Source organism: Chelonia mydas, chromosome 2 (genome assembly GCF_015237465.2).
Source record: "Chelonia mydas isolate rCheMyd1 chromosome 2, rCheMyd1.pri.v2, whole genome shotgun sequence".
Lineage (NCBI taxonomy): Eukaryota > Metazoa > Chordata > Testudines > Cheloniidae > Chelonia > Chelonia mydas.
The window spans coordinates 217,052,197-217,065,476 of NC_057850.1; the positions used below are offsets into that span (position 1 = coordinate 217,052,197).

A 13,280-nucleotide genomic window follows, 5' to 3' on the forward strand; every position below is an offset into this window, starting at 1 on the left:
CTTGCGGACGCGGCAGGTAAACAAACTGGCCCGGCCCGCCAGGGGCTTCCCTGAACAAGCAGTGTCCCAAGTTTGGGAAACACTGCCCTATATCATCCCGATCTATGAAGCCTGCCTTTTTAGTAACCATTACATCAGCTTGAAGGGTAGGGGCTCTCAGGGCGGGTCTCCCTTATAAAGTGTTTCATAAGGACAGGGTCACTCTCGGCTTCATCCCACATTCCTGCCCAAAGTTGTGTCAGACTTCCACATGAACCAATTCATCTCCCAGTTTTCTCACTCAAACGGGGATGAAGCTAAATTTCACACATCTGATTTAGTTAGGTCATTGTTACACTACCTTAACAGGTCAAAATAATTCAGGAACACACCTTGATTGAGTCGGTTATGGGTCAGGCTGTATCCTTACAGAGATTAACAAAATGGTTCTCCACTTGTTTAAGAAAGTGTCATAAGCTAGAGAAGTTAGATCTACCTAGTTACATTAGAGCTCATTCCATGAGAGCTCAGTCAGCCTCTGCTGCCTGTTTTTGAAAAATGTCCCTATTTCTGAAATTTGTAAGACAGCTATGTGGTGTTCATGCCACATATTTATAAAATGCTCTTCTTTCCTAGAGGCTTCCAGAGTGAACACCTGTGATGGCAGAGCTGTCCTGTTTAAATAGGACTCCTAAAACCTATCTAAAAGCAATCAGACCACTGCATATTAATTACCAAAAGTGGAATTCATGTGGACAATTCCTAGAAGAAGAACAAGTATTTTTACCTTATAGTAACTGCGGTTCTTTGAGATGTACTGTCCACTATGGATTACCACTCCTCCGGGATTCTGTGTTGGCCAAGGAACTGCAGGACAGTTGGCCCATTCTACCCTTTATGCAATCAGGTGGGAGATATGAGAACATCTTGGGTGCAAGCAAGACCCCCCAACAGAAACTGCTGGCCAAAGGAACCTGATCTGGTGTGCATGCACACCAAGAGTGGAATCCAACTCAACAATCACTCAAAGATTAAGTTATTTTATAGCATAAGCATAGTTACTGTAAGATAAGTAACCGCTTTTGACCAATAATGCTAATCCTCCTTTCCTAGGACTATGATCATGATGGCAAGCTCTCTTACACAGATTTTGAAAAAGCTGTAAGAGATGAAAATCTTCTCTTGGAAGCATTCGGACCATGTTTGCCAGATATCAAGGTATTAAATCATTCTTGCATGTAAAAAAATTAAATAACTTGTGATAATACTGCCCATCAGCCTAATTATTGCTTGAAAGCTTAACACTGCAATACATACATTCACAGTTCTTTGAGAATTGCCAGATCTCCAGTTGTAAGATATTCATGTCTGTCTATCATAGCAAGACCTACACAAACACTTCCTTGCAGATCCAGGGCTTCCAAGATTCCCGCCCAGGACAGACAGCCAAGCAGACTGTCCCCATCACTGGGGCTCTTAGGAGCCTGCCTCCTCCACAGCCCCAATTCCCAGAACTCTTCACCAGGCAGCTCAGAGAGAGCTTGGATTCCATTTTGCACAGAACTTCAAAATGTTGAGGTTTATTCTGACTCAGAACAAAACCAACTTTTGAAATCCATCATGAAAAAGGATTACTATTACTACTATCCTCTGCCCAGCTGTAGTATTTATCTTAATTTTAGAGCTAAGGGAAACAAAAGCATTAGAAGATTAAGTGACTTGCCCAACCTCATATAAAGTTGGTGACAAAACTGGACTGAAAATCCAGGCCATCTAACTCCTACTCTAGTTATTAAACCATGGTCTTGCTGAAGCTTCAGATCAACTGTTACATGCTTGCAGCTTCTATGCTTTGTGTACTATGCCCTACAAAGCATGTAAGTTTTTAAAAGGAAACCAGGGCTCCAGTAGAAAAGGAGAGCACTCTAGTGCATATTAGCCTGCAGCTCCAGGCCCAGAAGAAGTTTGGATATGCTCTTTATGGTCCTGTAGCATTAAAAAAAAAAAAACCCACCAAAACAAGCACCGCATTATTTTTTTACTTTCCTTAAGCCAAGGCAAAACAGCATTCTCAATGCAGCCTTTTTTTTTTTTTTTTTTAACTTCAGATGTTCAAAAATCAGGCTATTCCCATAAGTAGTATATCGAGTTATAACTATATATATGTATCCTTTGGTTTCCCAAAGGAACCTCACTTTGAATGTTCTGACTTAAGTTCTCGGCCTTGAAGCCATTTACATTTAATTTCCATTATCAAAGTGCCAGGTGGCATTCAAGAAATTGGAAAGATGTTTTCAAATGTTCAGTAATTTGTTTACTCTTACAAGCCTCAATTTAGCACTATTATTTTCTGAATACCTTTCATCCTTTCTTAAACTAGTTTAACGAACTTATTTTATTTTACAACTATTTTGTCACACTGTGTCTTCTTTCTTTTACAGAGCAGCATGGCATTTGAAATGCAGGCATTCCGAGAAACTGGTGATATGTAGCTCTGCAACTGGAAAACTGCTGTAAAGGACAGTTTCTCTGCATCAGTTTTCTTAAGACAGTAAAAACAGCAGCAAGTCAGAACTCTTACTTTAATACTACATCTCAGCATTCCTTAACTTCAGTATACCTGCTACTGAAGAAATGGGTAAGAGGATAACAAATGGCTTTTAAAGGAGTTAATGTTTCATGAGGTATAAAATATTATCTGTGTGTCTGGCTACTGAGATACGAGAGTGCTACTAATTATAGACATTTGTTTAATGAAATGTCAAAAAATACAAAATTTATAATCATGAATGTTTATGCTACTGCTAGAAAATACATTATAATATACAGATAATTTAATATTTCTTTACCTCTGACATCACAAAAATAAAAAAAACTTGAAATTCCATCCTTTAAAGGCAGATGAACACCAAAGATGCTGCCTGCGGTATCTATATTCTTCTTCTCTGCTTCATCGGTGGCTTTGTTTGAGTATCCTCTGGCTTTTCCCCAGATGATTCTGGAACAGAAACTGCTACCTAGTTTAAAAAGGAAAAAGTCCAAAATCAGTAAATTGTAATTATTCCTGATTCTGTTGCTTTTAGAATAAATGTCCCTGGATGTTTATGTAACTTTGATATTTGAATTTTAGGAGCAATGTACAGTATTTGTTCATTGCAATTGTATTACAAGCTTTCCACCACACAAAGTTGTAAGTGAATGTTACGCACAAAGACAAATTAAATAATATTTTTAATTCTTAGAATGACAATATGGAATACCGGGAAACAGTACAGCATCAACAAGCAAGTGAATCAGTGACAAACAACTTGCTGTATTTTAACAAATAATTGATTTTAAAGGTTTGGTAATGATAGAATGTTGCACACTTTCGTTATGTGCATCAACAGTAGAGGAATATCGAAGTATAGTTTAGCCACCTGCAACTAAAACTGTAATATGGAAAAAGGAGGAAGTGCTTTGGAATAAAGTGGGTTTTTGTTGTTTTTTTTAAGGTGATGTGTGATTCATTAATTGATTTAGCAATTTAGTTGCAGTTGAGCCCCTTCAAATCTACATAGCTTTCTGTATTGAAGGTAGCAGTCTCTGTTTCTTGATTTTTTTTAACTTAAGCCTACTGAATACAAATAGTATAATAGTAAAAGAAAAATGTTTACTATTGCACGTTACCTCATGTACAGTATAACAATTCTTATTAAAGGGCTACTGTACTATGAAAAGTGACTCTACTGTCCTACTTGTTTAACCCCTTTACTGTTCACAGAAAATGAAAATAATCCTGAACCCCTCATTGTTATATAGCTGTTAAGGTAAAATATTTCACCTGGGGCAGTATGCAACACCAATGAAGAAAATATAAATAATTTCCAAATAATTAAAAGGCAAAGAAAAGGAAATTCTAGTAAAACACAGTTCACAGCATCTGTATGCTTTTGTTTCGTTCAAAATGAATGCAGACTAAATCAGACAGCAGAGATTTAAATGATGTCATGCTGTCTGCCATAAACAAGATTGTGTTAAATTCTTCAGAGTCTAAGTCCAACATTCTGAAGATCTCTAAAATCTAAATATGTGGTCAGCTGCTTTAGATACTCCCAACAGCAAGGAAAAGTGACGCGTGTGGGGAAAATGAATGAATATGGAAAATGAATAGTATCTTGATGTTACTTTTATTTCCAAATATGACAGAGGCCTAAAAAACAAAATTGTATAAAATGAAAATACTTCAACAGCACAAAGTTGGTGCAGTATCAAAATGAATCAAAGTATTATGATTAAAGGGTTAAAAAAACCCTTCGGTTTCAGGTGCTTTTTTGACATTTGGCCTGATCCTGAGAGGAGATGAGAACTTGTGACTGACTTCAATGGGCATTATGGGTGCTCACACTTCTCAGAATCAGGCCCCATTATTAACAAATTGCTGGGAAAATATCCAGTATATTGAGGTAAGTTCCTATATGGCCCCATAAATACATTTTTAACAAACAATGAATATAAATGTATGTTTGAAAATCAAAATTAGAAGGGTGGTGGTGTTTTGGTTTTTTTAAGAGTGCATACCTTCTTAAGTTTATTTCGAATTAAACTTGCTGAAGTATTCAGTGAATCATCATCCATGTCCACTTTTGGTATTTCTGGTAGCCGTGGACCAATAATGACTTCAGTACTATCCGAGTCTATTCCAATGAAGTCAATTTGATTGCCTTGGTCTCTCTTTCTCTTTCGCTCTTGCAGTTGAGTTGTTCGGGGCATAAATCTCCCAATTCCGTTATCGGAAGGAACTTTTCTTTGTAGCACAAGAGAAATGGGTGTGTTCGTATGTCCCCCCTCTTGTGCACTTTGAGTCAAATGTTTACTTTGGCTGAAGTATTCAGAAGTTTCAGCACAGTTATTGACATATTTAGGGAATGCCAACACACTCTGAAAATGACCTCCTGAAGGACATGCTGTGTTTCTTGATGAAAATTCACAAGATGGCTTGTAAGAGTAAGGACAACATACAGATGGATCCCAGTTACCAGTATTTGCATCAGCTGCACTGAATCCTAAGGTTTCTGGTTGAAAGTCATGTTTGGAGTTCTTTGAAACAGTCTTTTTAGGCTCCTGTATCTTCTTTGCCACAAAATGAACTTTAACACAAAGAGGTAGTTTGATTGTTATTATATAACTTCTCTAAATTATATACAACAAAGAAAAGCATTTATTTAGCATAGCTGAATTATAGTGAGGCTGAGCACTAGAGTCAAGATTTTACAGCCAGTTCCAGTCTAACCTCACTTGCATTATCTTTCTGGCAATCCAGACTTCATTCCATTAAGTGCAAAAGTGTTGATTGCCAAAGCAATTGTAGTTCATGATTAAGGATACAATTTGATCATGGCAGGAACAGATTCTGTGACTTTACCTGACTTCTTCGGTTCCAGCTATCAGCAACTGAAGTCGGGGCTGGAGCTGGAGCCGGGACTGTGAGCCCCTACCCCATATGGCTACGGCTGGCGCTGGGGCTATGCTCCTCTTTCCCGCAGCTGGGCTGGAGCCAGGACTGTGTGACATTCCTCCCGACATGGCTGGGCTGGAACCAGGGCTTTATGCCCTTCCCCCAACAGCTTCTGCTAGGGCTGGAGCTGTCCACACACCCCGTGGCTGCAGCCGGGGCCGTGCGCTCCTGCCCTGCGGCTGGGACTGCAGCCAGGGCCATGCGTCCCCCGATGGCTGTGCACACGCCCCTCAGTGGCTTTGGCCAGGGCTGGAGCAGTGCACACAACCCTGTGGCTGTGAACCCTGTTGCTGCAGCTGTACCTGGGACAATGTGCCCCTGCACTGCAGCTGCAGCCAGCTCTGGAGCCTGTGCTGTATGCGCCGCCGCCCCCCCCATGGCTGCTGTCCCCCATCCTCCCCACATGGCGGTGCGGCTCAGCCTATCAGTCCCCCCACCATGGGACTTTTACTTAAAAGTCACAGACAGGTCACAGGCTCCTGTGAATTTTTGTTTATTGCCCGTGACCTGTCCATGACTTTTACTTAAAATAACCATGACAAACTCTTAAGCTTATTCATGATTATTAGTAAGTGTGAAATCACTAGACTTCAGAAAGTCAAGACAATGTGTTCCTGACACCTATTCTATATAAACTATTTCCTCTTTCAGTTATACTGCTGAAGTTCACTGGTGCAATTATTTTCCCCCATCAGAACCAAAGCATTTGAGCATACAGTGACAATATATGAAACACATGGAGCCTAAACTCTATATAAAATCTAGGGATGAGATTCTCTGGTGTGCTTCTTGGAGATGCAGCACAGAACTCACAGCTCAAAGGTAGAGGGGCAGGAGGAGGGAGAGGGAATGTGGCTTTAAGTCAGTTTTGTGCCCTTCCAATTTGTGCTGCTTAGGGTGTGGAGGGTGAAGCTATCTAAGTTACAGTAACTCCTGGGGCTGTCCTATGGGCTACAACACAGTCTGGAATCTCCACAGTGCTGCATGCTGCAGCCCCACCATTAACATAGCTCACCCCCACTATGTCCATCACCAGTCCCTGCACTGGGGGAATTCTCTCCTTGGTGGATCCATGATTTTTAGGGCCTGTTTACACCACTCCAGCCCTTTTACCCCGCGTAAAGGAGTCAGAATGGGGAAAAGAATCTCACCCCATGTTTCTTAGCCGTGCTTATGTTTCTGATGAATGAGATCACACACAATGAAAACCGAGGAAACAGAAGCATTAAAACCTGTGCATTTCTTATTCCCCTATTGACCATCTTTTGCGTGGCTTTGATCATTTAGAATCCACTAAACACTAAAGTGCCTTTCCATTCTGCTCTTAAACTACTGAAGACAGACACGCGCGTTTTGCAGCAAAGTAAATATGAACAATTAACTGTACGAGTAGACACTTTTACTTTGCCAAAACATACCCACAACAAAAGTGATATTTTAAACTTTCAATAGGGTGTCCAATTACAAACCTCTATTACTTGTTGTTTTTGCTATATACTTTCTCCTGTCTTGCAGCTTCTCCCTCGTCTCTTGGACTGTTTCAAATTCCGGAGCATAACACACATGAAGCAAACTACCAAAGAAACTCCGTTCATCCAGTTTTCTCTTGGCTACCCTAAACAAAAGAAAATTGTATTCAAATGTTACATTACTCCAGCGTTAACACAGTTCACATTTTAACAAACACATTTGAGGATCACTGATAGTCTCTTGGTCTGTTTGTAATAAATGTTTCAGTTGCGACACAATGAGAAGAACACACCATTCTTATATGTACCAAATATATTTACGTGGGATGAATATTTTACTTTAATCTCAAGAAATTTACCAATATTAAGGCACCAAAGATTAAAGAAATGGAACGCAGACAGATGTTATCTGCTGCAATACCTTGCACTCTGTAATTTTTGGAATTTGATAAGATAAACTTCTTTAAATTGTTCTGCTGGATACTCATCTAAAGCATTGTACTCTTCAATGGCACCATATAATGCAAATTGTTCCACTAATTCCTTCATAACACCCAAAGCAGGAACTCCCTGTATTAGCAAATAACGAGATTCCAAGTTGACAGTATACACCTGAAAGAAATAAAAACATTTAAATACATTCATACTTTTATCTTGCAATAAAGCATTAAATACCATATTCAAACACCTCAAGTAATTTTCTTATCTATTGGACCTAAAACCCTCTGAGAACTTTGAAAATTTTAAAACATCTACCCTTTTGATTTTGAGCTTGGAGTATTGTGGGATCCCAACAGGAATTTGTAAGAATTCCATGGTCAGCAAGGACCTCCTTATCAGTGAGTGAGGATAGAACTCAATCATTCTGATCCAAAAGCAGGTGTCTACCATCTGAATTAGGGCTTATTTTTGAGCAGGTCTGATTCAATAAAGAGCAGTGCTATAGTCTAGCCAGTACATTGCAAATTCCTTGCAACAATGAACCGTTGATTTTCTGGACAATTATCATGTGGCACTGGCAAACTTAAAAAAAAGTATTTCTGTCACATCTTTCTTGGTTAGAAACATGGTGAATTTACATGGGGAAAATAAAGCATCCCCAGTCGGAGATCTTAGTAATACCAAGAACAGACTGCTCTGCAAGTTCAGTGATCATGTAGCACATGTGCACTGGGGAAGCATTAGATACGAGATATTCAGAATAAAAGAGGTTTTCCCCATTCAGCAGGTTACGGGGGATTAGAGAGCATTCTGACTCTGTTGCATAATGAGGTATCTATTCCTTGAAAAGCTCCACATCTGCTCAATCCATATTTAAATCACTGAAACTCATTACAGTTAAGGTCAAAATGCATTGTCAGTGAATCTTTCAAGAAACTTTTTGAATGCATGACCCACATTAGTCTTCAGTACTCCTCTTTTTCTGTTGTTGATCATTGTGTTTTTACTTTCCTTCTCTCATACACCAGAGCAATGATTTTATCCGTTATCCATGGGATATCTTAGCTAGTAACTTCTACCATACAGGTTTATCTGCAGATTCTTTGATAGCATCTTTCAGACTTTCCCAAGTCACTTGGTCTTTATTTGCATTTGTCAGCGTTCCTTCCCCACTCTGAACTCTAGGGTACAGATGTGGGGACCCGCATGAAAGACCCCCTAAGCTTATTCTTACCAGCTTAGGTTAAAAACTTCCCCAAGGTACAAACTTTGCCTTGTCCTTGAACAGTATGCTGCCACCACCCAGCGTTTTAAACAAAGAACAGGGAAAGAGACCACTTGGAGACGTCTTCCCCCAAAATATCCCCCTAAGCCCTACACACCCCCTTTTCTGGGGAGGCTTGAGAATAATATCCTAACCAATTTGTTACAAAATCATCAAAGACCCAAATCCCTGGATCTTGGAACAATGGAAAAAATCAGTCAGGTTCTTAAAAGAAGGATTTTATTTAAAAAAAAGAAAGGTAAAAATCATCTCTGTAAAATCAGGATGGAAAATACTTTACAGGGTATTCAAATTCAAAACACAGAGGACCCCCCTCTGGGCAAAACCTTAAAGTTATAGAAAACAGGAATAAACCTCCCTCTTAACACAGGGAAAATTCACATAAAACAAAAGATAAACTAATCCGGCTTGCCTGGTTTACCTATACTGGTTGCAATATTGGAGACTTGGATTAGGACGGGTTGGAGAAGATGGATTTCTGTCTGGCCTCTCTCAGTCCCAAGAGAGAATAAACACGTAAACAAAGAGCACAAACCAAAGCCTTCCCCCTCCCCCAAGATTTGAAAGTATCTTGTTCCCTAAACACCCATTTTTTCATGGTTTGTATGTATAAGAACATCTTCTGTATTTTCCACAGTATGCATCCGATGAAGTGAGCTGTAGCTCACGAAAGCTTATGCTCAAATAAATTGGTTAGTCTCTAAGGTGCCACAAGTACTCCGTTTCTTTTTGCGAATACAGACTAACACAGCTGTTACTCTGAAACCTGTTCCCTTATTGGTCCTTTGAGTCAGGTGCCAGCCAGGTTAGCTGAGCTTCTTAACCCTTTACAGGTAACAGGATGTTGCCTCTGGCCAGGAGGGATTTTATAGCACTGTATACAGAAAGGTGGTTACCTTGCCCTTTATATTTATAACAGCATTAATGATCCACAACACTTCTTTGTAGTGACTTTCCATCTCATAATTCCTCAGAGCTTCAAGGTATTTGACTTTGTGTAACTTTTTCAGTTTGATATTCTGTCTCCTCATTACCAATCTATGATCTGATCCACAATCTGCGCTTGGCAAAACCGTAATCTTCCTAATACAATTTCTATACCTATGGTTGATAATGATCAAATGAATTTGGTTTTTATTCATCCCTTCCTGGTGATTGTCATGTATGCTTTGTGCTTTCTTTTTGTTGAAAATAAGGACTGCAGATAATGAGATCATGTGTCTCTCAAAATTCTCTGAATCTTTCTTCTCTGTCATTTCTTTCACTGGCACCAAATAATATCTGTGACAATTGGCCTTTTTCTACTTCCACTTTTGCATTCCAGTCTCCGATAAGAATTACCACTATATCTCTTTCCACCACTGATCTCCATTGCTTTGAAGTTTTCACAGAATTTTTCAACCTCCTGTTCAGAATCTGCAGTTTCTTGGGACATATATTTGAATAATCATTGGACATACTTTTATTGCTATTATCATTACAGGTTCAGAGGATAGATTCACTTATTCAGTCCTTTCAGCTATAGTTCTATCTACCATAATTGCCACTCCTTTCCCACTTCACAGTCCACCTGCACTGATAACTCTGTATTCTTTGCTGCTCAGAAGACTTGTGACAAAGTCATCTCCACCTACACAGAACATCTCAATCCTATTGTAACATTTCACCTTTTCATTTGTCCGCATACATTGGGTGCTTCCTGGGTTGATTCAGTCCCCTTACATTCCTATGGTCACCAGTTTCACATGTCTGGCCATGCAGGGCACCGGTTCACACTGAGGGCCAGTCAGATTACATGGCAGTTGGGGAATGTTAAGTTGGGTGATTATGACAATTTTGGCACTAATACTCCACAAAAGCCTCAAGAATCAAGCCATTTTTTTCAGGTTGGAACCCTAGCCTCTAGCCAAAAGACAATCCACAAGGCAGCAGGGAATGGATTGATAAGAAAATAAGTGAATAACAATATGGTTTAACACCTGCAAAGGGCACAATAATGAAGATCATATTAGAAAAATCAACTGAAATGGGGAAAACAAGATACTTGTGCTTAACTGACTTCCAAAAAGCATTTGACTGAATCTACCACTACATATTGCTCAATATGTTAAGTGTAAGGACTGATAGATATGAACGTTGAGTCATACAACAATTATACTGGAATCAGAAGGCGATTATAATGGAAGATGAAAATGAAATGGATATCAAGAGAGGAGTGAGCCAAAGCTGTATAATGACACCAATTTTATTCAACATTTATAGTGAGTGTTTAATTGACAAAATAAAAATATTAAAAGTAATGGAAAACGGGTTAATAACATTTACTATGCAGATGACACAGTGCTGTTGGCTGATTTAGAACTAGGTCTGATGAAGTTAGTGGAAATTATGTAGGAATATGGCAAAGAATATCGTCCACATTCAACTCTAGACAAAACAAAAACTATGGTGGTATACAAGGATCCTGGGAAACAAGCAAGATTCCAGCTAATGACAGTGTTGTAGAGCAACTGAGAAATTATTGCTATTTAGGAAGCATCATTACTGGAAGATCGGATACTGAAGTCAACACCAGAATAGCAGGAGCGACAGAGACATTCTGGAAGAATAAACATCTGATGAGAAAGGACATAAGTCTGAAGACTAAATTCCAAATCTTGAGAACTTACATTATATTACACTTAAATTACAGCTCTGAAACATGGATATTCAAACAATCCATAATCCAAAAGAAACTACAATCCCGTAACCACCAAAAAAATACTGCAGATGATTGGAACTCAGCAAAATCTAATTAGAGATCTTACTAAAAGATTTGACTTGAAGGACATATTTTAAGAGGTTCACTGGGTGATGCATGTTTACAGGCACTGCAAGGTAAAGCTGATGACAGAAGAGCACAAGACAGAAAAAGGAAGATCTTGGATGGACAGTGTGATATGATGCGTGGATCAGAAGAACTATTCATCCACAAAGAGATTAGCAGAGGATCATACAGAATGGGCTACCATGGTTGCAAACCTCCAGTAATAGAGATGCCACATAAGAAGAGCCACATATATTTCCAAAACTCAAACAAAAATACACAATGAAAAATATTTTTCAACCCAGCAGCTTTCTTCAAATAGCCTTTAGTCAATCATAAATATTCACTGAATATGATTTAATTAAGGGATACAGTTGGAATATTTAGGTCTCAAGCATAACCAACTTTCAAAATTGCATTTTATAATCCTGATACTACAAAAACAAGAATAACTTTACTCATATGAGTGAATAAAATTACATGCATGTTTACAGGATTGGACCCTGGATTTGTATGCATTGTACGCAACCTTTTGAGACAAGATAAACGAATAAATCTTTCCATTTCTGTTTTCTACAATTCCATGACTCAACTGAATGATAATGGGCTTTCTCGGTGCGTAATAAACTATCTAAAATGAGGCCCAAAACAAAAATAGTAGGAGTGGAATTTTCAAATAATGTGGGATTTCCTTCAATGTGAATAAAGTTTCCTATAGTTTCAGGATTGAACATTCCTGAGATTAATGAATCACATTCACAATACCACCAGGTTTGTGTAGAAGGGGGGTAAACTGTGGTCTGAACAAACTTGATTTTTATTGTAATGAGAGATGTACACACTTCAGTTAATCAAGTGGTTCCTAACTCTTTTGGGGACAAGTGTTTTATTAGTTTTTACCAGGCTCAAACCTCATCTATTTCCAGCTAGTGCTGGGTACGTGTGTGTGAGGGGATGATTTGTAAACCTGTAAATCTTCCATCATCCTACAGAGCGGCCTTTGGACCGGACAGCCATATAAATACATACATTAAGTGCACCCACATCTCGCTAGGGAGCTAGGGCTGAGCCCCTGCTTTGGGGTGCCTCAGGGTTGCATGGCAGCGTCGAAGGAGGGCTGCGTTCAGCCTGAGCCCGGTGCTGTGGGCGCCTCAGGGTGGCGGGGCATTGTCGGGGAGGGCTTTGTTCGGAACTGGGACAGGGACTGATTAACACAGCTCCAGGCGCTGCAGCACTGGGACCAGGGATGATGAGGCTACCCCAGTGAGGACGGGCGGCGGCAAGAGCAGCCCGTAACCGGCTGCGCGCCAGGGGTTCCTGGGCTGCGTCCCGGCGAGGGGGGAGCGGCAGGCCGGGCTGTGTTCCGTACCCCGGGGGCGGGTGAGGACATTTGAGGCAAGACACTCAGAGACTCCAGCAGCCCTAGCCCCCGCAGCGCGCGTTTCCCGGCTGAGCAGAACCAGGCGACCAGTCCCTGTCTGACCAGTACCCACCCCACACAACCTGCTGGAAGCAGCCACCCAGAGCCCACCCCGCCCACTCCCACCTTCACTGCGCGGGGCCTGCGCCCCTCCCGGTACTTGGCGCGCGAGTCGCAAACGTCCTGCTGCGCGTGATGTTTACAGACACCCCCAGCTCCATCGCCAGGCGCGGCCATCTTTCCACCTTCCCCCGCGCGCCACAGCCAGGCAGCACCAGCAGATCCCCGATAAAACAGCCAATCACAGAAACGGGGAGCGATTGCCGTGCTCTCATTGGTTCCGGGAGGGGAAGTACGAGAGAGATTTCGACGGGCCAGACAGC

General features: G+C 40.5%; 2 protein-coding genes across 3 annotated transcripts in view; one reads left to right on the forward strand and one right to left on the reverse strand.

Moving 5' to 3' along the window:
* Nucleotides 1-3,820, forward strand: part of EFCAB1 (EF-hand calcium binding domain 1) — a 24,590-nt gene extending 20,770 nt beyond the window's left edge. For both annotated transcript variants that reach the window (XM_037890698.2, XM_037890699.2), the window contains 2 exons: nt 1,093-1,197; nt 2,421-3,820. In XM_037890698.2, coding sequence (XP_037746626.1) covers nt 1,093-1,197; nt 2,421-2,471 — 156 coding nt within the window. In that variant the 3' untranslated portion in view covers nt 2,472-3,820. The remainder of the gene's footprint in view (nt 1-1,092; nt 1,198-2,420) is intronic.
* Nucleotides 2,716-13,197, reverse strand: RBM48 (RNA binding motif protein 48). The gene is made up of 5 exons (XM_007060310.4): nt 13,024-13,197; nt 7,367-7,557; nt 6,946-7,091; nt 4,540-5,108; nt 2,716-2,996 (listed from the first exon to the last, which is right to left on the reverse strand). The coding sequence occupies exons 1-5, from the start codon at nt 13,132-13,134 to the stop codon at nt 2,910-2,912; spliced, it is 1,104 nt and encodes a 367-aa protein (XP_007060372.1). The 5' UTR covers nt 13,135-13,197; the 3' UTR covers nt 2,716-2,909.
* Nucleotides 13,198-13,280: the final 83 nt, after the last annotated feature.

Bases quoted from the DNA above. Each gene is read 5' to 3' on its own strand.
- RBM48 (XM_007060310.4), bottom strand. From the start codon at position 13,134: ATGGCCGCGCCTGGCGATGGAGCTGGGGGTGTCTGTAAACATCACGCG. The intron at 5,109-6,945 runs GTTTGTAATTGG...TTTGTGTTAAAG, and splicing joins AAAAACAACAAGTAATAGAG to TTCATTTTGTGGCAAAGAAG. The intron at 2,997-4,539 runs GTATGCACTCTT...TTTTTAAACTAG, and splicing joins TTCGAAATAAACTTAAGAAG to GTAGCAGTTTCTGTTCCAGA.